Source organism: Protopterus annectens, chromosome 6.part1, assembly GCF_019279795.1.
Source record: "Protopterus annectens isolate FY-2018-M chromosome 6.part1, PAN1.0, whole genome shotgun sequence".
Lineage (NCBI taxonomy): Eukaryota > Metazoa > Chordata > Ceratodontiformes > Protopteridae > Protopterus > Protopterus annectens.
The window spans coordinates 180,926,615-180,953,050 of record NC_056738.1 but is presented as its reverse complement, the minus strand read 5'-3'; the positions used below and the strand labels follow the sequence as shown (position 1 = coordinate 180,953,050).

At 41.8% G+C, this 26,436-nt stretch overlaps 1 protein-coding gene across 7 annotated transcripts in view; it reads right to left on the bottom strand.

Annotated features, from left to right (window-relative positions):
- MARK2 (microtubule affinity regulating kinase 2) overlaps window positions 1-26,436 on the bottom strand; it is a 2,737,523-nt gene that overhangs the window by 1,347,111 nt on the left and 1,363,976 nt on the right. For all 7 annotated transcript variants that reach the window (XM_044075616.1, XM_044075618.1, XM_044075619.1 and 4 more), the window contains exon 9: window positions 14,159-14,278. In XM_044075616.1, the coding sequence (XP_043931551.1) occupies window positions 14,159-14,278 (120 nt within the window). The remainder of the gene's footprint in view (window positions 1-14,158; window positions 14,279-26,436) is intronic.

Here is a 26,436-nt window from a genome sequence, read left to right as displayed (position 1 = left end):
GATGGGTTGCAAACTGGCTCAAGGACAGAACCACATGGTTAGAATTGCTGGAGCCATGTCTGACTCCAAACCAGTTACAAGTGGCGTCCCACAAGGCTCAGTCCTGGGACCTCGCTTGTTCGGTATATATTTCTCGGAGGTACAGGCCAACACGGAAGGACTGTGGCTGACCAAGTTCGCAGATGACTGCAAACTGGGCGCCATAATGAACTCTCCAGCCGACACTAGCATCCTACAAAAGGGCCTCATAGAAACAGACAACTGGTGCCAGAGCCATGGCCTCAAGCTAAACGCCAAAAAGTGTACAGTCATCCCCTTTGGCAAAAACAAAGTGCCCACAAATTACCACATAGGTGGTAATCCATTGGAGTACGGAAGAAGTAATTAGGGACCTGGGGACCCAAGTTGATAGCAATCTCTCATTTGACAACCACGTGGCCAAAGTGGTTAGAAAAACATTTTATATAGCCCACCTAATCATGAATGGATTCACATCTAGATCAGGGGAGGTCATCGTGCCCCTTTACTCATCCCTCATCAGGCCCATAATTGAGTACAATGCCCCTTTTGGGATGTACCTTACCAGACACCTGCAGCAACTGGAAAGACCCCAAAAGTACCTCACCAAGAGGATCAAAGGGCTCAAACAGATGCCATATGCTGCCGGTTAAAGAAACTCCAGCTCTACTCAGTGGCATACCACCTGCTCAGAGGCGATCTGTGCCTGACGTATAAAGCCATGTCCACCCTGGAATTAATGGACATGCTGCACCTCAGAAAATCCAAATCCCATCGAGCTACGCGCTCGAGAGACTTGAACCTCAGCACTGAAATAAATAGGACATGCTGGAGGGACAGATTCATAACCCAGAGGCTCCCTTCACTCTGGAATAAAATCCCAGTCCAGGTTAGGCAGAGTCCCTCATTGACACTCTTCAAGAAGAATCTTGATGAGTGGATGGGAGATCGTAGGTTTACCCCGGGTATCACTTCTGTGTCACTGTTAGTCAGAGGCATTGTATACTAACCTCGAAAAAGGGCATAGTAAAATTCATTTAAAATGGGTGGCGAAAGCCAAACACACTCTGGCTAGGCTTATACATGCCCTAGGGTAGATAGCCTAGTATGAACCCTTGAACATATAGAGTATAGAAAACAGAGAGTTTTCAGTACATAATTTTACTGTGCCAGCATCATAGACACAGGTTTGCTATCTACTGTTTTACAGTCCTTCAAAATGTGTGGAGATGATGAAAATGTCATGTAAAATACAAAAACATGTCACTAGCACACCACAATAATTTTCTTGGGTGGCGAAAGCCAAGGTACATTTTTTGGCTAGGCTTGTATGGGCCCTAGGGCCGATAGCCTAGTACCTACCTATGAACTAGGCTAATGTTCCTCAAAGAGATTGTAACACAAACATAAGTTAACATAATAATGTCTTGTAGAAATATGGAGGAAATAAAAAAAAAAGTGTACACAATGAAATGATCAAAAATTATCCTCAACTGTTTTACGAAATTTAATTTGAAATTTTTTACATAATTCTTTCTGCTGCTGCCTAACAAATGATTCTGCAGGCAGAAGGGGAAGACATTTGAAATGGCACTCCCTTCCTTTCTATTGTGAGCTGTTAGTTGCAGTGACAGTTTTCACACATCTGCAGTAGTGTGGGAGGAGGGGACTGTCAATTCATGCTGGACTACAAAAGAACACTTGGAACAAAGGCATCCAGTTTAGCTACAACTCTGTCTGCTGTTAGATAAAGTACAGTTTTGTACCTACCATAAATGTAGATGTCCGAACTGGATAGCATCTGCAGTCATAACAAATGGGTTGTCCTGTCGTCAGGCAGCCCTTCGGTCGGCCGGATTCCAAAGTCTGGGTCCGGCTTCGGCTGATGTCGCACTTCACCCGACGTCATCTCTGCTGGTCTTCGGGTATAAAGGCATCAGCCGACGCCATTTTCCTCAGTGTTTCTTGCCCCAGATGCCAGTTGCCCTCTTGGAAGGCTAAGTTTTGGATAAATGCCAATGTTTCCAAAAAGATAGAAGGCAAACACAAAAAATAAGCATGTATGTACATATATACAAACAAATACACCATAAGAGACCCCCCCCCCAGCTAGCTATTTGGAGGGTAAATACCCTAGGAGTACCACAGAGGGGAAGGAGGGAGGGTAATCCTGACTGCAGATGCTATCCAGTTCGGACATCTACATTTATGGTAGGTACAAAACTGTACTATGTCCTTCATGGATGCATCTGCAGTCATAACAAATGGGTAGAATACCATAGCCAACTAGGGGAGGAGGAAGGAAAAATTATGGTGTGGTTAGGATCCCTTGCAGTACAGCAGTGGCAAACCCTGCTCGGGATCTAGAATACAGAGGTAAATTATAATGCTTGGCAAATGTATGCACGGAGGTCCAAGTAGCCGCCTCAATAATGTCCTTGGTTGCCACTCCTCGTAAGAAAGCTGTGGTAGTGGCTGTAGCCCTTGTAGAATGAGGCCTTATGTTCTGTGGAATTGGTTTTCCATGGTAGCAGTAACAGAATCTTATGCAATTTCCAATCTATTTGGAGATTGTCTGTTTGGAAATTGCTTTTCCTTCTCTTCCTGTTGCATAGGCTACAAAAAGCTGGTCAGTTTTTCTGTTACTTTTGGTTCTGTCCAGGTAGTAGCGTAGCTGTCTATGTACATCCAAGGTATGCAGCATTCTTTCCCCTCTGTTTTGTGGATTGGGGAAGAAGGTCGGTAGGTGGATTGCCTGGTTTAAAGACACTCTGGATACCACCTTAGGCATAAATGTAGGATTAGTTCTCATGGACACCCTATCTTGATGGAAGATTAGGAAGGGTTGTACTGCCATTAAGGCCTGTAGTTCAGAAACCCTCCTTGCTGAGGTAATTGCCAGTAGGAAAGCAGTTTTCCATGACAGGTGCTGTAGATCTGCTGTTGCTGCTGGTTCAAACGGAGGGAGTGTCAACTTTTCTAGCACAAAGTTCAAGTCCCATGCTGGTAATGGTGGTTTCCTAGGAGGTTTTACATTCTTGATCCCTCTGAGGAACTGCCTGAGTAGAGGATGTGAAAAGACTGGTGGATCAAAGCTGTATTCTGCTGAAATAGCTGATGCATGTATCTTGATGGAGGAATAGGACAGGCCTGTATGTAGAAGCTCTGCCAAATACTCCAGAATGTTAGCAATGTCTATATTCGACACATCTTTTCCTCTTTCAGCACTCCAAATGACAAACCTTTTCCATTTTCCTGCATAGTTCCTAATTGTTGAAGGTCTGCGGGCTTCAAGGATAATGTCTTTAACCCTTTGGGAAAGATCTGGATTAGTTGCTGCTATGTGATGTTCCAGGCAGTCAGTTGCAAAGTTTTTAGGTTTGGATGCATGATGCTGTAGTTGTTCTGAGTTAACATCAAAGGCATCAGGGGTATTGACCACATTTTCTCCTGAGACATGCTCCTCAGCAATGGGTACCAGTGTTGTCTTGGCCAGTTCGGAGCTATCAGGATTATCCTTGGACGTTCCTCTTTGATTTTCAGTAGTACCTTGTGTATCAAGGGAAGAGGTGGAAATGCATATGCTGTCAGACCTTTCCAGCTGAAGGAGAGGGAATCCACCTTCCATGCAAGTGGGTGGAATGTCCTTGTGCAGAATTTTTTGAGCTGGTGATTGAGAGGGGAAGCGAATAGATCTATTTGTGGCATTCCCCATTTCTTTGTGATGGTCTTGAAGATGTCCGGGTGTAGCATCCATTCGTGAGCATCCGAGGTGGTTCTGCTTAACATGTCTGCTAGGGTGTTCTCTTTTCCCGGTACAAATATTGCCTGTAACTGGATGTTGTAGCTGAGTGCCAGATTCCAAAGGTCCTAAGTCATTCTGCATAGGGGGTATGAATGAGTGCCTCCCTGTTTGTTGATGTACCACATGACTGTGGTGTTGTCTGTCCTTATCATCAAATGGCCTTCTTTGAGGAATGGTCTGAATTTTTGGATTGCCAGTTTTACTGCCAGCATTTCTTTTTGGTTTATGTGCAGGTGCAGCTGGTCCTGAGTCCACAATCCTTGCACGCATTTGTCCAGCATGTGCGCCCCCCATCCTAGGTCTGAGGCGTCTGTTGTGATGGTTTGGCTTGTTCGAAAGTTGTGGAAGGGTAGGCCTGGGTTTGACTGGCATGCTTGAGCCCACCATAGGAACTCCTGTGACTGGCATGCTTGAGCCCACTATAGGAACTCCTGTTTTATGCATGGGATTAGTGGTATTTCTGCTTCTAGGCCGTGCCTGTGCTGAGACCATAAATTCTTTAGGTACCACTGTAGTTTTCTCATATGCAGTCTGGCATGTGGGACCAAGATTATGCATGATGCCATGAAGCCTAAGGCCTGCAGAACTTTTCTTGCTGTTAGTTTGTTCTGTTTTGTTAATGCCAAGAAGTAAAGAGGGAGTTCTTTTTGTTTTTCTGCAGTTAGGAATGCCATTTGTTTTACTGTGTCCAATTCCGCGCCCAAGAATGTTCTTGTTTGGGATGGTATCAGCCTTGACTTTTGTAAATTGACTGTGTATCCCAGGGCTTGTAGCAAGTAAATGACCCTTTGTAAATCTGTTGTCAGCTTGCTTTTGTTGTCCGCTTGTAGCAGGCAGTCGTCCAAGTATGGATAAATTTGGATTCCCTGTAGTCTGCAGTGAGCGATTACTGATGCCAGGCATTTTGTGAATACTCTGGGCGCAGTAGATAAGCCAAAGGGCAATGCTGAGAATTGATAATGCTCTGATCCTGCAAGAAATCTGAGGTATCTTCTGCAATTTGGTCGAATGGGGACGTACAGGTATGCCTCCTTGAGATCTAGAGTTACCAGCCAACACTCCTTGCCCAGCATGGGAAGAAGTTGCTGTAGGGTCAGCATTTTGAATTTTGGGACAATGATATATGTGTTTAAGATGGACAGGTCGAGAATAGGTCTCCAACTTTTTCTTTTCTTGGTACTAGGAAGAGTCTGGAATAGAATCCTTTGCCCTGTTCTGTTATTGGTACTCTTTCCACAGCTCTCATCTTTGTTAATTCCGTTATCTGCTGTAGAGCTTCTATTTTTTGATTTGGAGGCAGGTTTGGCATTCCTCTTTTTACTGGTAAGGTGTGGAAGTGGAACCGGTAGCCTTGGTCTATGGTTTGCAAAATCCACTTGTCTTTTGTGATATAGTGCCAATTTTTCGAAAATAAGGCTAATTTTCCGCCTAATGGTGCTGCAATTTGCTCCCTGGTAGGCGGAGTTAGAGCCAAGTCACTGTAATTGTCCTGTTGCAGTGGTAGTGGTTGTGTCTGTGCCTCTGTTATTACCTTGCCACTGTCGTCCTCTGTAGGCACCTCCTCTGGATTGATTTCTGCCTCTGGAGCATCTATTCCTGCCCCTTTGGGATCTTGTGGAGTCAGGAAAGGACCAATTTTTGGCAGGCCAGTTCCTGCTAAACCTTGGGGGCTGAACCTGTAAGAAATCTTTAACTGTTTGTACAGATTTTGCCTTTTCTTCCATTTTCTTCATTACCTGCTGGGCAGGTGTACCAAATAAACTGGCCTTATCCATAGGAGCATCTAATAGCTTAGCTTTAACATGATCCGGTAAGACCTGCTCTTTCAACCATGCATGTCTTCTTATCACTGTGCCAGTCATGGCTGATCTAAATGAAGCCTCCAGTGCATCATAGCCACATTTTAAGGAATGGTTACTAACCTGCTGTATGTTATTCACCATTTCTAATACATATTTCTTATCTATAGATTCATCAGAGGATACTTTTTTAGTTAACTGATCAAGCATAAACTCTTGGTATTGGATCATGTGAAACTGACAGTTTAAAGCTCTAGCTGAGAGAGTAGCAGAGGTGTAAACTTTTTCCCCCATCTGTCCAAGGACCTGGATTCCCTTTCTGAAGGAATAGGGTTTTTTGCTGTGGTCGAGGCTACTGCCTTAGGCCCCTGGGAAATAGTTTCGGGGTCTGCCAGTGGGGCCTTGTATAGGTAGTGATGAGTGTCTGGAACCCTGTAAAATCTATCAGGTTTGGCAGGGGCTGGAGGTAAAGAATCAGGAGCAGTGCAGACATCATTAAATGCATCATCCACAACAGGCAAAACAGGAGGTATAGCTAAGGGCCTATGTTGTGGTAAATGCAGAAAAGTCCTAAGCCTTTTCCTTGAATCTGAGAAATCTTGTCCCTGCCATTGAAATTGTTCTCTCATGGCATGTAAGGTTTCCCCAAAGGAAAATTCCTCTGGTGGAGAGGCAGCTGGAATGGATTCTTCAGCATCGGAGTCTTCATAAGTAGAAAAAGGATCCTCTGGCTGTTCTGTAATGTCGGAGTCATCCGCAGAATCATCAGAGGACACTGGCTCGGGTCTCTGTCCTAGGTCTCTTTCCTGGGGCTGAGAGGCCCTGTCTGGGTGAGATTGGGATCCCCTAATTAAGGATATTAAATCTTCTGCCAGAGTAAGCATTTGTGAACTAGAGGTGGGCCTGTGTGAGGGAGGTTTAACAGGCACTGACTTAGCAGATTTGGCTGCTTTAGCCCTGGCAAAGGCCTTGATAGACATGGCTGCAGGGTGTCTAGCAGCACCACGTGCTGGGGTAGAAACATCCAAAGGGATGGTGTCTGATAACTCACTAGAAACCACAGTTGTAGGCAAAATTTCTGAGGCCGATTCAGGTAAGGTAGCAGGAGACTCAGTAGTAGCCATGGATTCGGCTGAAGAATGACCAGATTTCTCGGTTTCGGCCGAAACCGAGACACTCGCGGCTTGCTTCACCGTGGTTTCGGCCGAAACCGCGGACCGCGAGTGTCGGCCTTTTTCCTTGCGTTTTTGAACAATTTGGGTAGTCGGAGGATCCGACGGCATAATGTAAGCAAAGTCTGAGCCGAAAAACTGTTCAGCAAACTCCGACCGACGCCTTAGCGTTCGTCGGTTGAAGGAAGCGCAGGCCGAACAGGCTGCTACGTCGTGGTCTGGGCCTAAGCAAGGCAGACAATAAGAGTGGAAATCTTTATGAGGTATTTGTTTCCCACAAGTTAAACAGTTATTGACTTTTTCTGACATCAGCTGAGGCAAGAAAGAGTCCCCAACGGGGTACTTAGCTTTTTAGAAGTCTTCGAAGTAGTATTCGGTAGTAGTAATCTCTGGATCTGACCGACCGGCACTTGCGAACAGCTTCTGCTTCGGCCACGCGGCAAGAAAGACTGAGGAAAATGGCGTTGGCTGATGCCTTTATACCCGAAGACCAGCAGAGATGACGTCGGGTGAAGTGCGACATCAGCCGAAGCCGGACCCAGACTTTGGAATCCGGCCGACCGAAGGGCTGCCTGACGACAGGACAACCCATTTGTTATGACTGCAGATGCATCCACGAAGGACATCTTCAAATTATACTGTAAAACAAGCTGTGGTCTAAACATAAATGAGGGTGATTAGCAACAGAAAAGAAGCAGGCCTAACACAGAAGGAATACAAACCGACAATGAGTCACAGTTTCCCATTATATGTCAATGGCATGGGAATTCAGTTACTTCCTTATGTCTGGCATGAGTCACAGAAAGGAGACTTGAAATGCTTTATGGGAAAGAGAAAGGCTTGAAGGAGTAGAAGATCACGTTGCTATAGCAAGCCCCATCGGTAGCCATGTTGTGGTAAACAGGCTAAAATTACAAATAAAGCACTGAGAGTCAATTTTGTGTGTTAAAATAGGTCTGGAAACAAAGATAGACTGAAAAAAAAACATTTTTTTAGTTCTAGCCCGGAGTTTTCCTTTAACAGTTTGCATAGACTTAGCTTTGCCTTCCATTTTCTTTAAAACCTCTTCTGCCTTAATACCAAACAGAGAATCATGCTGTAAAGGTGCATCTAGCACTTTAGCTTTAACATGATCAGGCAAATTATGTTCCTTTAAACAGGCATGCCTCCTAATCACAGATCCAGTAACTGCGGCCCTGCAGGAGGCCTCTAAGGAATCAAAACCACATTGCAAAGTATGCTTTCCAACTTGTTCAGCTGCATGCAATAATTCCTGCATTTCTTTATTTTCTGCACATTCTGAAATCAACATCATTTTCTGTTTCAGCAATCCCATAACATGTTGTTGGTACTTAAGCATATGAAATTGACAGTTTAAGGCCCTGATTGCCAAGGTTGCAGATGTATAAACCTTTTTTCCCCATCTGTCCAGTGCCCTTGAATCTCTGTTAGAGGGGATAGGATTTTTTGTTGTTGAGGCCTTAACTCCCTTTGGACCCTGTGAAATAGTTTCAGGATCAGCAGCAGGGTTTCTAAATAAAAATTTATGTGAGTCAGGGACCCTGTAATATCTGTCAGGGGCTTGCTGGGAGCCAGAGGTAAGGAGTCAGGGGTCAAGCTTGACTCCGAAAACACATCCTCCACAATGTCTAAAACAGGGGGAATGGCTAAAGGCCTGTGCTGAGGGAGAAGGAAATCCCTGACCCTCTTTTTTGATTCTGAGAAGTCTTGACTCTCCCAGTGAAAATGCTCCCTCAAAGTATGCAAGGTTTCTCCAAATGAATAATCCTCAGGAGGAGATGCAGATGGAACAGACTCCTCAGCATCATATTCTCATAGGGAGGTATAGATAATTCCTGACCAGAAGAAGAATCAGAAGAAATAGACACCTGATCTGAAGATTCATAATCAGTGTCTTGCCTAGGCCTTTTATCAGGAGGTGGGTGGGTACCCCTGATCAAGGTAATAAGGTCTTCAGCCATTTTGATTATCTGTTTTTTTAGGCATAGAGGCCTGTGCACGTGGCTCATGCGTCATTTTTTTAGTTTTAGAAGTGGCTTTTGTCTTTGGTTTTGCAGCTGTCGTCGGTTTGATATATAAATGTTGAGGTCTGAATACACCCTCAGAAGCCGGTGCCTGCTCAGTGGCTCCGGACCCATCCGAGAGAGATACATCCATCAGTCCAATATTTTGAGTATCTTGCGGCATGCTGGACTCCACATGAGGTGTCGGTAGAGTCCTGCGACTCGAAGGTAGCGGGTATCAGGGGCTGCGAAAGCACCTCACTGAGTAACGGCAAACTGGCAACTGGCTTAGTAGAAGCTTCGTCGTCGGTTTTGGATCTCGACTGCCTTTCTCTGTCCTTTTCTTTGCGCTTATGTACTCTGGTAGCCGGATTGCTATCAGATGACATTTCTGGGTAGTTAAATCTGCTTCCAAAATACTTTGATGCAAAAATATACTGATGCTTAATAGCGCGTTGGTTAAATCTAGCACAAAACCGAAAGCCAGGCACATTGTGATCAGGGCCTAGGCAAGGAATACAGTATAAATGGAAATCCTTATGAGGTATTTGCTTCCCATAAGTAATACAATTATTAACTTTTTCTGACATTGGTAAAAAGCAAGAAAAAAAGTTTCCCCAACGGGGTACTTAGCTTTAGTGAAGACTTCGGTTCTGAAACTCAAACTCGAATATTTCAGTAGTCGGCTGACCGGCACTTGCGAAATGCTTCTGCTTCGGGCACAGTGCGGCAAGAAAGACTAAAGAAAATGGCGTTGGCTGCATGTTTTATACCCCTGACGACCTGACTTCATGGAAAAGGAGACCATAACTGACGCAGGACCCAAGACTTTGGAATTCGGGCTGACTGAGGGCAATCTGCCAGCAGATTACCCAAATATAATGATTGCAACAGTGAAACACGAAGAACATCTTCTGTTATGCTTACCCAAGCTTCTGAGCGCAGGCATAATCATCCCCTACTGCATCCAGAGTTAGACAGTCATGCAGCTCATCCTAAGGGTCTGTCCGGAAAAGAATCCATGAAATCCTGGTTCTGCAGGCCTCCCCTACCTATAGAGCACCATCTCCTGTTACAGTTTCCTCCTCTGCCTCTGCCAGAATTGTTCCCATGCAGATCTTGGAAAGGTCCTTTCCCAGAAATTTTCACAACCATATTTTCTTACATCCTCTCTGATTCCTGGAAAAGGTCTGTTGAGGGGTAGAAAACTTGTTTCCCATGGCAGACAGAGTTCTTCCTTCTTGTTCACTGTGGTAAGCATCTCTTACTAATGGCCCAAATAATGATGTGCCACTAAATGGGGCACTAATGTAGGACATCTTAAAAGACTCCACACAGTCACATATCTGCATCCAGGCATGTCTCCTTATGGCAATGCCTAAACCAGCTGCTTGTGAAATGCCTTCAGCTGTGAGGGAAATCAACCTTATCGAAGCATTTCAGATAGACAAATAGGAGTGGCCAGCTATGGGGATGTTTTTTTTGAAATATTCTGCAGACATGGACTCAGAGTACTTGAAAGTTCTTTGGTGAAATGTCTCTGAAGTCTCGTGAAGTGTGCCAGGTAATTAAGAGACCTCAGGGCAAATGTCAGTGAAGCAAATACTCGCTTTCTGAATTTGCCCAACGCCCTAGACTCCCTGTTTGGAGGATGAACAGAAGAGCTCTTTTCTGCTACCTCTTTCTTGGTGGCTGTCACCACCATCATAGCATCAACCAGGACCCTTTTTCCACAGTGGGGTCTGTCTTTTAGAGGGCCCAAGAATCTTGTCAGGTCTCATGTTTCAGGTTTCATGGTATATGGCTCCTTCCAACCCAGTGGGAAACTAATCCAATGAGTTCATCCTCTGGAGGGGTAACCCAAAACGTAGACTGGCCAGAACCAATAGTTTCCAAAAATACAGATTCTTCCAGAGACAGGTTTTTTGGAAGACCAGCCACCTTTTTGTCTGAGGATCTCTAAAATGTCTCCTAAGTAGATGTCATCTGGTGGTGATCTTTGGGACCCTTCTCCATCAAAATAGGTATCCTCCATGACAGACTCCATCGACAGTCTATGTGCCTTCTCTTGCACATTCTCTTCCAAAGGACCTCCTCTGTGGGATGTTCAGGGGTGGTGTTAGAAGAGAGTAGTTCTTCTACCAGAACAAACTGGACACTTGCTGCAACTAGCTGTCCCTGTGGAGCAGGTACGAGCTACTCAAAGCTCAGATCTGTCAAGAGAAAAGAGGTTAAATCCAAAAAATGAGGAAGGCAGTTCTCCAGAAAAATAAAAATCCCTTACTACAACCTGTAAGGCAGATGGACCTGGAGAAACCTCAACCAGCCAAGGCAGATCTCAACTGCTCTCGGTTCCATGCTTTCAGAATGTAAGTAGATCTGATCTATCTAGGGCCAGAACTCTGAGGGGCAGGGATGGATCCAACAACATCGGAGTCTATCTCAGCCCCATGGACAGTACGCCGACACTTCAGCTCCAGGACCCATTCCCATAGTATCAGAGCTGAACTAGTCATAGATACCATTGGAGTCGAAGACATCTTCTTTGGATCTGACTCTGGACCTCTTGGGGATTTTGGATCCTGTGACTCCGAAACAACTGGATGAATTACAGGAGGAGATAAAATAGTTCTAGATGGATCTGAGCTCTGAAAAACCTTTCGCATCATCCTATCCACATCCACTTCTGATAAGCTTCTGGATGACCTGGAGAAAGTAGTGGACTGTGGCCTAGAATGTTTTTTAGGGCTTTGTAGAAAAGGAGATGGCAGAGTAGGTGATATGGGCTTGATTACATACTCTGGAGTAAGACTTCTGTGCGAGGTGCTGGGCTTCAGATCCAAGGACCTAGGATCCGAAGAAAGCATCATAGCAGTGATCAATATGTCAATTGGATCCGAAGGCTTCAGATCTGAAGATCAGGGCTCTGGATCAGACAACGTCAGATCCAATGTTTTCAGCTCTTTGACGGTGCCTTTGATGAAGACCTGGGGGACTTCGACAGGAAGCATTTTCTGTACTCCAGTGGAGCAGATTTGGTGTTTTTGGAAAGGGTTTGAGCCCCAGAAGTGGAAGTAGCAGGCAAAACTTTCAAAATTAGCTTACTGCGTTGATCTGTCAGAGCCCTTGAATTAAAGGTAGAGCAGAGAGTACAACTGCTGTCCATTTGGCCAGTTCTGAGGCAACCTACACACTCCTTGTGGGCATCAGAGTTGGAGGTTTTATGCCCACAAGAAGTGCATTTCTTAAATCCTGTTGGTTTATCCGACATGGTAGCTAACAGCAAGCAGAACAAAAAAGGTAAAAGTTGAGCAATAAGGGAAAAGAAGTTTTTTTTTTTTTTTTTTGTTATATATAGAACGAAACACAGAAAAAAAGTTTTAATTTCCAAGAATGTTAATTTAAAATATCCTGAAAAAAACATAAGCAGAAATACCAACTATGGTAACAGACTACTATGTAGAAAATAATAGACAGTCCTAACTTCTGAGAGAGACTAAGAGGAAGAATAGAGATAAGTAGCAAAATACAGCTAAAGATAAACTTTTAAAGAGAAAAGAAGTTGGAAAAGCTCACAAAAAAAAAAAACAAACAAAAAAAAAACCTTAAGGCTCAAGAAACCTGCGTCTGTTCGCAATGGTAGCAAACAAGACCTGTGGTAATGTGGGTGGGCTTAGGCATTATGGGTAGAGGGAGGAGCTCGAGAGTTGGATCCAAAGTCTGGAGTATGCGGCTGAGTCAGATCAAAGGATTGAGTCTGAACTGATGTGTTGAGGAAGAATGAAAAGGACATCATCAGATCTACCATTATAATCTTTCCCCCCTCTTCTATTACTACTGGAAACCTTCGAGCAATCAATATTATTACCCCCTTCTCCTGTCACTTTACCAATCTTAAGGGACATAACAATAATACATTTTAATAAAACTACCTGAAAATGTAAACATCATTATGCTACTAACAACTTACATACATAGAAAATAAATGCTTACTAGTATAAAAATGACCACTAAATTGTTTATCCATGGGTGCTCAATGTGAAGTGAACATTACCCCAGGTGAAATCCACTTTAAAACAAAACTCTGCAGAAAGTGCTGAGCTAGCAAATAAAACAATGTGCCTGCCACTTCTATGTGCTACTTAGAGAAACACAACTAAATACTGTAAAGAAAATTGCATTATCCCAAATGAACTGATGACTTCAAATCTAAACAATGTGTAACAAATTTACAAACATGAACAAAATCATTAATTCATGGAATGCTACAAGAGCACAAGTTTCCTTAAAAAAATTGCAGCAAGTGCATTATCTCTGACATACACTGTATGTACACTATGCCAAGATGTATGCATGTGCAAAACATCTGTAAATCACACACCCCAGACACTGACATAAGCCATAAAAATGCAGCACACATTAAATTCAGTAACAACACTGGTATTATTTAAAAAGGTAAAATGTTTCTTCTGTAAATAATGTCACTGCATTACAACAGTTTACAACATTTCTGTGGGGGCAATGCAGTTTTATTCATGCCTGCACTTACCTGGTCAAGATGGGAAACTATACCAAACAAGAGTAAACTCTACACTACCCACACCCTGCTTAACTCGGTTAACAAATGGTATTAATCACAGTGAAAACACAACAGAAAAAGCCAAATATTTTACATTCACACTTTCATTCTCTCAAAGATCCACTTTGATTTGCAACAGCAGAACACAGCTTTTTTTCTTACACTGGTACATGGGGTTTATCATAAGTATATGCCTGGTTACTCACTTAAATTTAATGTGGATACACAATTATGTAGATTAAATACATGGCACTCAACCCTTGCATGCAACAAGGTTGCAAATCTGCATTCAAAAATTCACAATTTCTTTTCACAAAAAGGACCTTGAAAATGAACTTGCTCTGAAGAATACCACTGAGGTTACATCATAAACCTTTCTCATTCCTTTAGCTACTGCATACCAGCATACGACTAACACAAATTGCACTAAACCCCAACATGGAAGCTAAATCAAACGAATAAATAATGAACTTCAACAATAAAATTTCCAGCAGTCTTTGAAGGGCATACATGTTCAAATCTTGAACATGGATCATAGTTTAAGAATGGATTATTCCTTGCTGCTCCCTTCTCTGCATTTGTTACACTGTTATCTACAGACCTCAAAGTAGACCATAGGCAGTGAGAACAGCTGTTGTCTGGACAACAAGAAGGATAAACCCAGAAAGAAACATTACCTGTGTATTGTCAAAGCACAACACTGTATATGCATGAATCAGGTTCACATATGTGCAAAGCACACACAGGTAGTGCAAACCTACCTCTAGACTGCCCCTCTTTGCTGGGTTCAAAATTAGGAATTTCTTTAGTAGATTTTCACAATCTGTGGACATGTAAAATGGAATTCTGTACTTTCCCCGTAACACTCTTTCCCGTAGCTCCTATAGAGAGAGACAAGTAAAATGCAAACAATGTAATCCAATGAATGAACAGAAGTTTCTCTTGAAACAGAGCCACAGTGAAACCTGCCAGAATTTCACTGCTGAGGCAAATAAAACTTTGTTACTATAATGTACTACATGTATGCAATTCTCTTTGAATGGTAATATATGGAATAACTACATTTCACGAAAACATAATGAAAAGGAGTATATAATTCTATTAAGCAGCTTTATTAATAGAAAATATCAAGCTGCATATGAAGTACTCACCTTAACGGCAGACGACTGCAGTGTACTGTCTTCACCATGCTGATAGGTTGCATAGCTCTTCTTAAAGAGAAGCCTGGCAAGGATTTTTTTTCTTCATAGGAAGGGATGAAATACAGCCCATGAGCTGTAAATGACTGCAGACAATCAAGACAGAAGGAATGCATGCTGTTCAAAGCTGTGCTGAGTTTCTGCCACCAGAACCTGAAGCCTCAAAAACACCTCACAAACTAAGTCCGGGTGAAGCATCATGATACTCCAGAAGGCAATATCCACAAAGCATTATTTGCAATGAGTCAGTCTCCACCACTCCTCAGTTTCAGTTTTAAACAGGGAAGTTGCCTCTTAGTGGAAAGGGATGCAGTATCCGTCACAGGCTCCACTAATACAGCCTACATACTACAACTTCAAACAGATTAGACAGTGTCAAATAGCAGCCATCATTTTGTTATCCTATGGCAAGGAGGGTAAAAAAAAACTTTGACAGGAATATGCATTCCACAGACGGGAAGCAGTATAAATACAGAACATCCTATTTGTTTTTCAAACTCAGACTTATCCTTCTCAAATGGTCTCAAGAGTTCCCTGCTTTTTGGGCAGAGCCGCATACCTCTCAACTTCTTAGAGCAAGAAATCTGGACAAAACCATAAATAAAAGTGGGGCAAAGGTCCAAAATAGGGACAATTTTTAAATACTGCTCTTACAAATGTAGAAAGTTGACAGAATAACAGGTTTAGCATTAGCATGAATTTTCTGAAAGCAATGAAGTTTGAAACTCAAATGTCTGTCATTTTTTTTAACTTCAGTCTTTAATGATTTGCCACGAAACTGTCAGAAAACTACAATTTTATGAAAAACAGGCCAAAAATATGGAGGCAAAAATCTGGACATTCTGAGAAAATCTGTACAGCTGAGTGGTATGGGAGAGGCACTCACCCCAAATCAATCACAGCATTCAAGCTCATTACTTCTTCTTTCGGCTGCTCCCGTTAGGGGTCGCCACAGCAGATCAACTGTTTTCATTTCTTCCTGTCCTCTGCATCTTGTTCTGTCACACCAACTGCCTACATGTCCTCTCTCACCACATCCATAAACCTTATCTTAGGCCTTCCTCTTTTCCTGTTACCTGGCAGCTTCATCCTTAGCATCTTTTTCCCAATATACTCTGCATCCCTCCTCAGCACATGTCCAAACCAACGTAATCTTGCCAATCTGGCTTTGTCTCCAAACCTTCCAACCTGGGCTGACCCTCTAATATACTTATTCCTAATCCTGTCCCATCCTTGTCACATCCAGTGCAAATCTTAACATCTTCAACTCTGCCACGTCAAGCTCTGACTCCTGCCTTATTGTCAAAGCCACTGTCTCCAACCCGTATAACATAGCTGGTCTCACTACCCTCTTGTAGACCTTCCCTTTCACTCTTACTGGTACTCGTCTGTCACAAATCACTCCTGACACTCTTCTCCACCCACTCCATCCTGCCTGTACTCTCTTCTTCACCTCTCTTCCACACTCACCATTACTCTGAACTGTTGATCCCAAGTACTTAAACTCATTCACCTTCGCCACCTCTACTCCCTGCATCCCCAACATTCCTCTGTCCTCCCTCTCATTCACACACATATATTCTGTCTTAGTCCTGCTGACCTTTATTCCTCTTCTCTCTAGAGCATATCTCCACCACCTATTCCCTACTCTCACTACAGATAACAATGTAATCTGCAAACATCATAGTCCACGGGGACTCCTGTTTGATCTCGTCTGTCAACCTGTCCATCCCCACTGCAAATAAGAAAGGACTCAGATTTGATCCTTGATGTAATCCCACCTCCACCTTAAATGCATCTGTCACTCCCACCGCAGACCTCACCACTGTCACACTACCCTCGTACATATCCTGTACCACTCTTACATACTTCTCTGACACTCCCGACTTCCTCATACAAAACCACAACTCCTCTCTAGGCACCCTGTCATATGCTTTCTCTAAATCCACAAAGACACAATGCAACTTCTTCTGACCTTCTCTGTACTTCTCCATCAACACTCTGAGCAAACATCGCATCTGTAGTGCTCTTTCCTGGCATGAAACCATACTGCTGATCACTAATCATCACCTCCCTTCTTAACCTAGCTTCCACTACTCTTTCCCATAACTTCATGCTGTGACTGATCAGTTTAATCCCTCTGTAGTTACTACAGCTCTGCACATCACCCTTATTCTTAAAAAAATCGGTACCAAAACACTTTTTCTCCATTCCTCAGGCATCCTCCCACTTTCCAAGATTTCATTAAACAATCTAGTTAAAAACTCCTCTGTCATTTCACCTAAACACCTCCATGCTTCCACAGGTATGTCATCTGGACCAACAGCCTTTCCGTTCTTCATCCTCTTCATAGCTATCCTTACTTCCTCCTTGCTAATCCACTGCACTTCATGAAGCTCATTACTCATCAGTTTTAATGGAGGCAGATTAGCTTAGTCTCTTATCCATTATGCACTGGTCAAACATCCACAAGTACGAATACAACATAGCAATGGTCATCACCACGGTAACAAAATCTCATATTAATGCTTAAGAATCAATAAATTAGCTGCAAAATGCAATTCTCTCGCATCTTCTAAACAAATCCTGTATGCATTACAAGACATTGGTGAGGCCAGTAACAAAAGCCTTTTAGAACATTCTGGCATACAGGACTGAAGATATGATGTGTTTTTTCCACGTCACTGTTAAATTCCAAACAAAGACTGAGGGACTTGAAAATCCATTATGGATCACACACTCACTTTTGTAATTTCTCCAAGTCTTTTGGGTTTCTAATACCATGATGGGAATGGACCCCATTCTTAAGTCAAAGTACAATTAAAATTCATGAAATTAGTATTGTTTCAATCTTGGAAGTCAGCTAAAAGTGCTTATCGCAGCACCCGGAATCTGCTCAATAATGACTCGTTCTGCAATTCGTGCAGGGTTACATGTCTTGATAACATATCTAAATATGACTGCAGATTATTTTTTATAATACCCATTGCTCCTACAGCTCCTAATGCTGTCTGGGTATCTTTCTTCCACATTGCTCTCGTTTCTGCCTGAAGATCCTGATACTTTATGACTTTGTCTCTCTCTGTATGCAAGACACTAGTCACTGGATGTGGCGATTTCAATGATCAATGCTACTTTTGTAGTTTCATGGACCACTATATCTGGTTTTCTAGCATCTGTCTTTTGAAATGCTGGTAAAGGATGATCCCATATGATGTAAGCTTCATCATTTTCTATGATGGTTTGTGGCTCATGTTTCCAGTGGTTTAATGCACAATCCCCAGTGCAACAAACTTGCCACATTATTATGCCTTTCACTATACAGTCCTTCTGCCATTAGTATGTCACAACCAGCAACAAGGTGTGCGACTGTTTCCAATTCGGTTTTACAAAACCTATATTTGTCTGTTTCTCCCATATGTTCAATGGACTTTGTAAACCAAAGTGTACACAGCCCACTATATATTGGGCCACCAATATTAACCTTTCATCTCTTAATTTGATTTTTGCCACTCCTTAACCATCTCTGTGTTAGTTCCTGGTCAACATGAGGTCCTTCCAGAAGTTTTCTATACTTGCAACTATATTTATGCATTTTCCACACTTCTTGCCTTCTCATCTGGTCCTTCACCTTATATTCTTTCTTTTGTTTTTTGGCACATTTACTTGCTGCCTGATTTTTATCTACTTCTGTTTTGATTTCCATTCCTGCCCAACACTGATATGCTTCTGCTAGATTAAGCAGAGAAGTCATCTTAGATTTATTCTCCTCATATTTCAAAACTTTCACTTCATTTGGGTCTTGTAAGGTCAGCAGATGTGTGGAGTCCCAACGAATGCAGATCTATACATGTACATAAGTTTCAAGGAGGCCCATCCCTCCTTCAGATTGGGGAATATATAATCTTGGCATGTACTGATTTTTATAAATCATATGGTGATCATGAAACATCCTTCTTGTTTACCTACCTAATCTATCCAACATGTTTTGGGGCCAGTCAATCACTCCAAAACTGTAAGCTAGGAAAAGAGCAGCAAATTGGTTTATAGCTTGGATTTTGTTCCTAGATGTCAATGCTGTTTTCAGGATTAAAGCATTCTAAAGTATTCCTTACCAAGTTTTATTTGAATTTGTTCATGTTTTATTGCTGATCCTTCATCAATTCCCACATACTTATATACTTACTCTTGCTCAAGTTATTTTACATCACATTCTTGTCCCAAACTGTTTTCCTGCTTTAAAGATTGCTTTTGCAAATTTATCAAGACCAAATGAGACACTCATACATAGGAAAAAGTTTTGACAACTTGCAGTTGTGCTTTCAGTTCCTCGTCTGATGAGCTATACAGTTTTAAATAATCGACAAAGAGAAGATGAGAAGTTGTTGTTTTCTAGGAGCCAAATTACAGCTCTAGCCTGAGCTGTTAAGTAGACAGCTTAATGTGTTACGGGCAAGGTAGAATAGCAGTGGTGACAGATAGTCAACCTGGAATATCCCCCTTTGAATTTTTATCCCTGGGATAATAATTTGTCCTTTATCATGGCTTAATTGGAAAGTGGTCTGCCACCGTTTTCTAGTCACTGTAATGTAGTCAATACGTCTAGGGTATATTGTACACATTTTTAAGCACTCTTATCCATAAATGTGGGATACTATCACATACTTTTTTGTAGTGAATCCATGCCATGCTTAGCTTTTTCCCCTTTTTACAGTTCTTCACTATGACTTTAAGAAATGATCCTTTGTTCCATATGGCTTTCTTTTATTGCCCTTTTGTTCAACTGCTATAACTGAGTTTTCTTCTAAACGAATATAAAGTCTGTCGGCATCAATTCCCGTGTATAATTTATCCATCATCAGAAGGCAAGTTCAGTCTATAATTTTTAGGGTAGCTTGCAGGTTCACTCTTAAGTAGGAGCTGTGTTAGTCAGATTGATATCTGTTCGGTGTCTACATGTAAATAGTTCTTACTCATGGCTAAATCTTCATGCAAAGATGTTAATACTTTTAGCCAAAAGTTAAGTACTGCATCTGGGCCTGGGATTTTCCAATTGGAGGCCTTTCTTAACTTTGTTTCAATCTCTCTGGCCGTTACTTCATCCCATTTCATATCCTGTACCTTTAAACTTCATATTCTTTATTTTACTACTTCTATTTAGCATCTTTGTTATGTTCCACAGGAGTTTTATAGATACTTCTCCAAAATGTATCCATTTCTTCTTTTTTTGGCAGTCTTTCAATTCATTTTACCTTGTTTCCCAATTCTTTATAAAACTTTTTTGGGTCATCAATAAATTGCTAATTTTGTACTTTTCCTTTATATTTTACTGTGCATCTTCCACGTTTTTTCACCTGTGCTGAGATTTTTAGTTTATTTGCGACAGTGCATAATATATCCTGATCTGTTCTGATACTGCACATTGCTTTTATCATGTCTACCTTTCTTAGCATTTTTGTTGATATGTTCCCTCTTCTATATTCCTCTAACAATGACACTTCTTGTCTTAACTGCTTTATACTTTTCTCTATTTGATACTTGGATGATGGTATTCAATTTCTCCCTTTCCCTCACTACCCTATGGTGTTGAGACATGATTATCAGTTATTAATTTAGCTGCACAGTAATATATCCTGTTTACTTCTGCTGTATCGCATGAATCTCTATGGACAGTCCTAATTGCTGGGTTTATTTGTTTTATCAAACTTCTAACTTTTTGAGTTTTATTGACCTTCTGCGGTCTATTTTTTGCATTGATCTTAATATGTCTGTCTCTCTTAAATTAAGGAACTCTTCTCAACTCATTTTCTTCTAAACTAAAGGCACATTTCTTGTTTTCCATTTCCTGTGGGCATTCTTCATTAAGTTCTACAGCATCTTTCTGTGGCACATTCTCTTCAATTTCATCCTGTGCCATCCGTTGCTCTGTCATAATGGGAACTCACTGGCCTATTACTCCTCAACACTGACTGCATCAGAGTTTCCACCAGATTCCTGTTCCTTCCCTTGCTGTCCAGCTTCGTGTGAACATTTATACTGGTTTCTTGTGGAAGGCTCCAAAATACCTTCCATATGGCACCTGACCAATTGCTTTCCGTTCTGCTGGTTCCCCTTAATTTGGATATCCATTGCTCTATCCTGTTGTGGTCCTTTATGAATTAGATTCTTTACATTGAATCCTTCACTTCATGAGTACTCCATAACCTCAGTTACTGGTTCTTTAACTTCATTACTACTCTCCTTTTCTACTTTTCCTCCTTCTCTAATTTTTTTGGATTGTAAAGTTTACCATGTCCAGATTCCTTTGCCTGTATTTTTCTTCAGATATCTTAGGTGCTGCTCTTTTTGCATTGGTTAGTTTTGCTTTCTCCTTTGCATAAATATTATACCATATTAAATCTCTTTTTCCCCGTGTCCATATTTCTTCTTCAGATGTCTGAAGATCTTGCTGCTTTCTCTTTACTTTGTGGACTCAATCCATCTCCATTGTGCAGTGATGTAACCTGTGTTAGACCTTCTACACCAAATCCTTCACTTTGCAAGCACTCCATAACTTCAACTTCCATTTTTTTTTTTTAACTTCTACTTTACTTATCTTCGTTTCTAGATTCCATCTGTGATTTTTTTTTTTTTACTGTGAAATTTTCCATATCTGGATGCATTTGCCTGTATTTCTCTTCACATATCTTTGGCTTTTTCCTTTGGCTAAATATTGCACCATATCAAATCTCTTTCCCATGTCCATATTTCTTTTTTATATTTTTCAAAAATTTCTAGGTTTTCTTGTTCATCTTTTCACACTTCTTCAGATGCTTTTTTTTCCAAACAAATCAAAGTTTCGTGATCTATATACTGTTTTTCACAAATATGTTGCAGTAATGAATACATTTTTTTATTTGAAGCTCCTGACTGTTTTTCTTGTGGAAGTATTTTCCTTTCCTCTAATTTTTATCTTAATCATTTTGTATATCTTGTATGTGGAAATTCTGGGCTTTTTGCATAACAGTAATAAATAATTTCTTTCTTATCCGCAATAGTCCACTTTATCATCTTTATGGCTCTTTTTCGGGGTACCAGTTTTTGTGATTTTTGTGGGCTACTACTTCCCTCTACAATGGGGGGTGGGGGGTGGCCTGGCCCTATTGCAGGAATGTTTCTGCATTTTGAGGATTCTACATTTATCTTTTCCAGTCCTGGCACCAGCGTGCCTACCAGGACTGGGCACTTTTTTTTTATCTCTGGTCTTGTGTACCCAGCTTTCTACTTCTGTCCATGATATATGCTATATAAATATAGTCTATATATCACGGTCATCTTGGGTGAGCTTTTGCGAAAACAGGGCCCCACCTCATGAAGGTACTCACTAAGACTTGAGGATGAATTAAATGTCAGCAATACTACCCCTGCTTACTGATTTATCTCTCCATTTGGACCCCGAATGGGATCTCTCCTATATAAAAACAAACATGGAAATGATGTACTACAGACTACCTTCACTTGGTTTTGGAAGTAAAATTTAGTTCTTAAACACACTGTATAGTATGAATCTGCCTTTGGCATATGATAAGGTGGGATGCAAACTGGCTTACTGACAGAACCAACACAGTGTAAGTTGCAGGAGTCTCATCTGAAAACATGACATTTACCAGTGGTGTCCCTCGGGGCTTAGTGCAGGAACCTCTACATTTTGATATTTACTTCTTAGATCTCCAAGCAGAAAGCCAAGACCTCTGCAGATGACCGCAAACTGGAGGTTGTTGTTAAGTCACCCTGTAATACACAAACCTTCCATAATAAACTCTTCGTGCTAAACTCTTGGTGTACTAAAATGGACCCAGAGTAGGGAAAGAGCATTTGCAGTAGCAGTGCTGATACCTGCTAGGGCAAATACCTTCAAAGTGTTTACACAGCAGCTTCCAAACAAGGTTTTACATATATGTATACTTTTACCCAGATGACCTGACCGCTTTAATTCAGGACTGCTTTCTGCAGCACTTGGACAGTCTCACAGTGATCAGTGTTGCTTACGGCACTCTGAACAATAAAAAAAAAAGATAAACACCTTTGTTTAAATGGGATAGACTGTAAAATAATCTATTGACAAATAGGTTTCTGCTGGTGTTTGCTGATATACCCAAAGTATGACATTTGGAACCTCAAAAAAGCTGAAAACACACACACCCACAAATAATCAACATAACAGATCTCAATGGTACCCCACTAGAAACACGCAAGTCATTTTTATACCAAGGTTTATGCTGGACTAGTCATTTATCTTCATTAACCACAATGAAAAAACTAGGACAAAGATCAATTCACTTTTATTCTGGGTCTAGATAAGTATTTCCCTTTCTGTCTTCAACATGCAGAGGAGTCCTTCTCGATCAACTTGAATACATGCGCCCAATCACTGGCACAATATCTAAAAAAATCCTCCACTCTACAGAAAGCAAAATCTGCCTATTCATTTTAATTCCCCAAGGACACCACTGTCCTCTCCAAAGCCAGATACCCTCAAATCACCTACATAGTTGAACTACTTTGAGGGTCTCTTCATTCCGTACTACTTCAGACAAGTGCCTTCCCTGACTCTTGCTGACAAACTTGATAATAAAAAAACAACGTTCACAATCTTCACAACTTCTCCCAACTGACTCCCTCACTCTAGACAACTCACATAAAACTGCACTGCACTGACCATTCCTTTCCCATTCTAGTACCCAAACTTTGACAAACCTTCCAAAGAAATTTCCCCTTTCCCTACTTTCAGAGCACAACTCAAAAGACCCTGCCATCAAAAATCTGGCTGCCAGTGCTTTTCCACTTGACTCCTCGCTCACCTACATCACTTCCACTTCTACCCTCTGGTCTCACCTGCTGCATTCCTCCCATATTTACTTCTAAAAATAATCAGTTTTTATTTTCTATTAATGTTTGCTCATTGCTAAAACTGTTTGTTGCACTCTATGCTTCTGAATTAGTTCTATTTTATTTATTATTTTTGTTAATGCCTTCATCCAGGCTGTGCCTGCAAATGGCCCACTGTGATTAGTACAGTACTCCAGTAAACAGACAAAACAATCAATATTTAAGTACAGTGGTGTTCCCTCAAAACAGGCTTTTTATGACAATAGTCACTCAGTGAAGCCTGACAAAAGATCCACTCAACCAAATCACACTCAGATTTCACAGCAGATAAAATTAAGTGGGGCTAGAAAGGGTTAAGTAAGAAGCTAGAAAAGTCTTCCTATCAGATCAAACAAAATGCCTTCTATGACTGCTTCAAACTGGAGCTCAGGAGCTTACCTGCAGTTTATCTTCTTTATTTTTTTGTCTCTGTGGAACAGCAAATTGCAAATGTTCACTGCTATAACAGTGCTAACTCCTGAGGTTTCTACAGCAGACAACCCAATATCTAGCTTGACACCCACCCTTGCCCCTCTTGCCTGCTCAGCTGCCCTACTACCAGAACATCAGGATGTTCGTGGTACAACAGCAACATACAGCCATGATATCTTTAGTTCCGTCTTGCCCTTGAAATATCAGAAGGCTAGCAGAAACCACAGCACTGGTCACTCAGATTGAAAATTCCCCCAGAGAGGACAGCCCAACAAGACAACTCCGCAAAAGTTTGGTCTACAAGCACTAAGCATACCTGAAGGAGGTAACCTGTAGTATCAAGCAAGAGAGATGGAAGAAATTAAAGATGACTAGGCATTCACCCCCAAATTCTGGGATAACAGGTCAACAAGCAAAGGAGTGGAGGGGTATCAGTGCAACTTGTGAACATACCTGAACTATGGTTAAGTGTCTGCACAGATGCATTAGATTTTTTGTACTGTTCACAACTGCAGTAGTACTAACTCTTGGGACGATTCCCAAAACTTTCATAGAGTGTGGAAATAACTGGGTTGTTAATCAGCTCTTGCAGAATGAATGGTACAGCACAACCAGTTCTGGCACTAGAGCTGATGTTCAAAATATAGTCTCTGGTAAATGTGGAGAAATGACCAGGTAAGCCATTTCTAAGACTATCCGGATTCTGACCCTCCAAGGAAGGCTGTGCTGGCTGTTACTGCACTAAGATGGTATGCTATCACACACCTGGATGCAACGTTATCTGGACAGAAGCCTGCTTTCATAATTGTTTTCAAAGACTAGAAAGAGCTGGTATTATTTTTCACTTCTTTAGTCTTTAGGAGAAACTTGACTTGCCTATGCGCGACCAGGATATGCAAAACATACCTCTCAACTGCCCAGATTTTCACATAATGTCTAGATTTCTGTCTCATATTTTTGCTGTGTTCCTCATAAAAAAAGAAGTTATGTACTCACTATAACGTTACATTTGTGTTGTCAATTTTCATTCCTCAACATGTGGGTTTAGATCAGACTATGCCTTTTTTACAGCTTGTGGCTACTGCAGACTATCGATTCAAATTGTGGGGAAGCTATTCCATCAGTGGGGCCAACCATACTGCAATCTCTTTGCATCTCCCTTCAAGATAGGAAGCAAGTTTTTTGCCTTGATCATCCCCCCCCAATCAGAGGAGTCACCAAGCAATGTTCTCCTTCATGATTAACCCCCTGGTCTCCTGTATGTTTACCCCCCCCCCCTCAACTCCCCTGATCCCCAGGTATCTTCAGAAATCATCTCAATTTGAAGCGCACAGTAATCCTCATTGCCCCTTACTAGCCTTGTCAGATTTGGTTCCCCTTCCTTTGATCTCATCTAGTTCATCCTCTTTGGAACCTGGATCCAATTCCAGGCCTTCAGTCTCACCTGACAGACATGGTTCACCTGGATATTTTGGGCCTAAAGTTGACCACATGGTTTCTCCATTTCCACTGACAGCTAGATAGCCCAGGGTCTCCCTCCCATGTCCATCTTCCCTCAAAGCCTCCACTAGGAAGATTTACAAAAGTAAACGACAAGATTTATATGCTGGATACAACAAAAAAAAGATAATTTTTAAGCACCAGTATCCACAGTTTTTGAAATTTTTACTTCTGTTTTTAATGAAGGGTCCAGTTAATGTACAGTTAAAGTACAACTGGCTGCTATATGAATACTGGCCTCCTCTGGGGACCAGGTGCTTTGGACGGTCTTTCCCAAGAAGTGCCCCCCCCCCCTCAAATGGGGATGCATCCATGGTCACCATGGCCTTGGGCTGAGGAAGTATGAAAGGTCAAACCTAAAAAATTTGTTCTGAGCAAATTCACCACCTGAGGTCTCTTTTGCATGCCTGAGTTATTCTGATTTGGGAGAAGGGCTGGTATAGGATGAACCACTGAGTCGCCAGGGTCCACTGAAGAATTCTCAAATAATATCTTGCCAATGGAACCAGAATTATGGTGACAAACATCGACCATAAAGGCTGTAGAATCAGTTGGGTTGAAAGCGAGGAACTTTGAATTATCTTTTGGACTTGAAATCAAATCGTTTGCAGCCTTGACAAGGGTAGGGAAGCTGTCATTGATACAGTGTTGAACAATGCTCCTATGAAATCTTAGAAGCTGAGTTGGTACTAGTTGAGACGGACTGTAATGCTTAGGTGAGAGCACAACTGGAGTACATACTCTCTTGCTTTGATCGGTAAACGCCTAGTCAGAGTGGTTATGAGCCAGTCGTCCAGGTAAGGAAACACTCAAAATCCGTGCAGTCTCAAGTGAACCACCACTACTGCCATGCATTTGGTGAACACCCTAGGGGCTGTGGTGAGGCCAAAGGGCAGTGCTCTGAACAAGTGACAGCTTCCCTATCTTTGTCAAGGGTACAAACGATCTGATTTGGCAAATTACTCCTTCAAAGAAAATGGGTGGCCATGGACTCCCCTTGT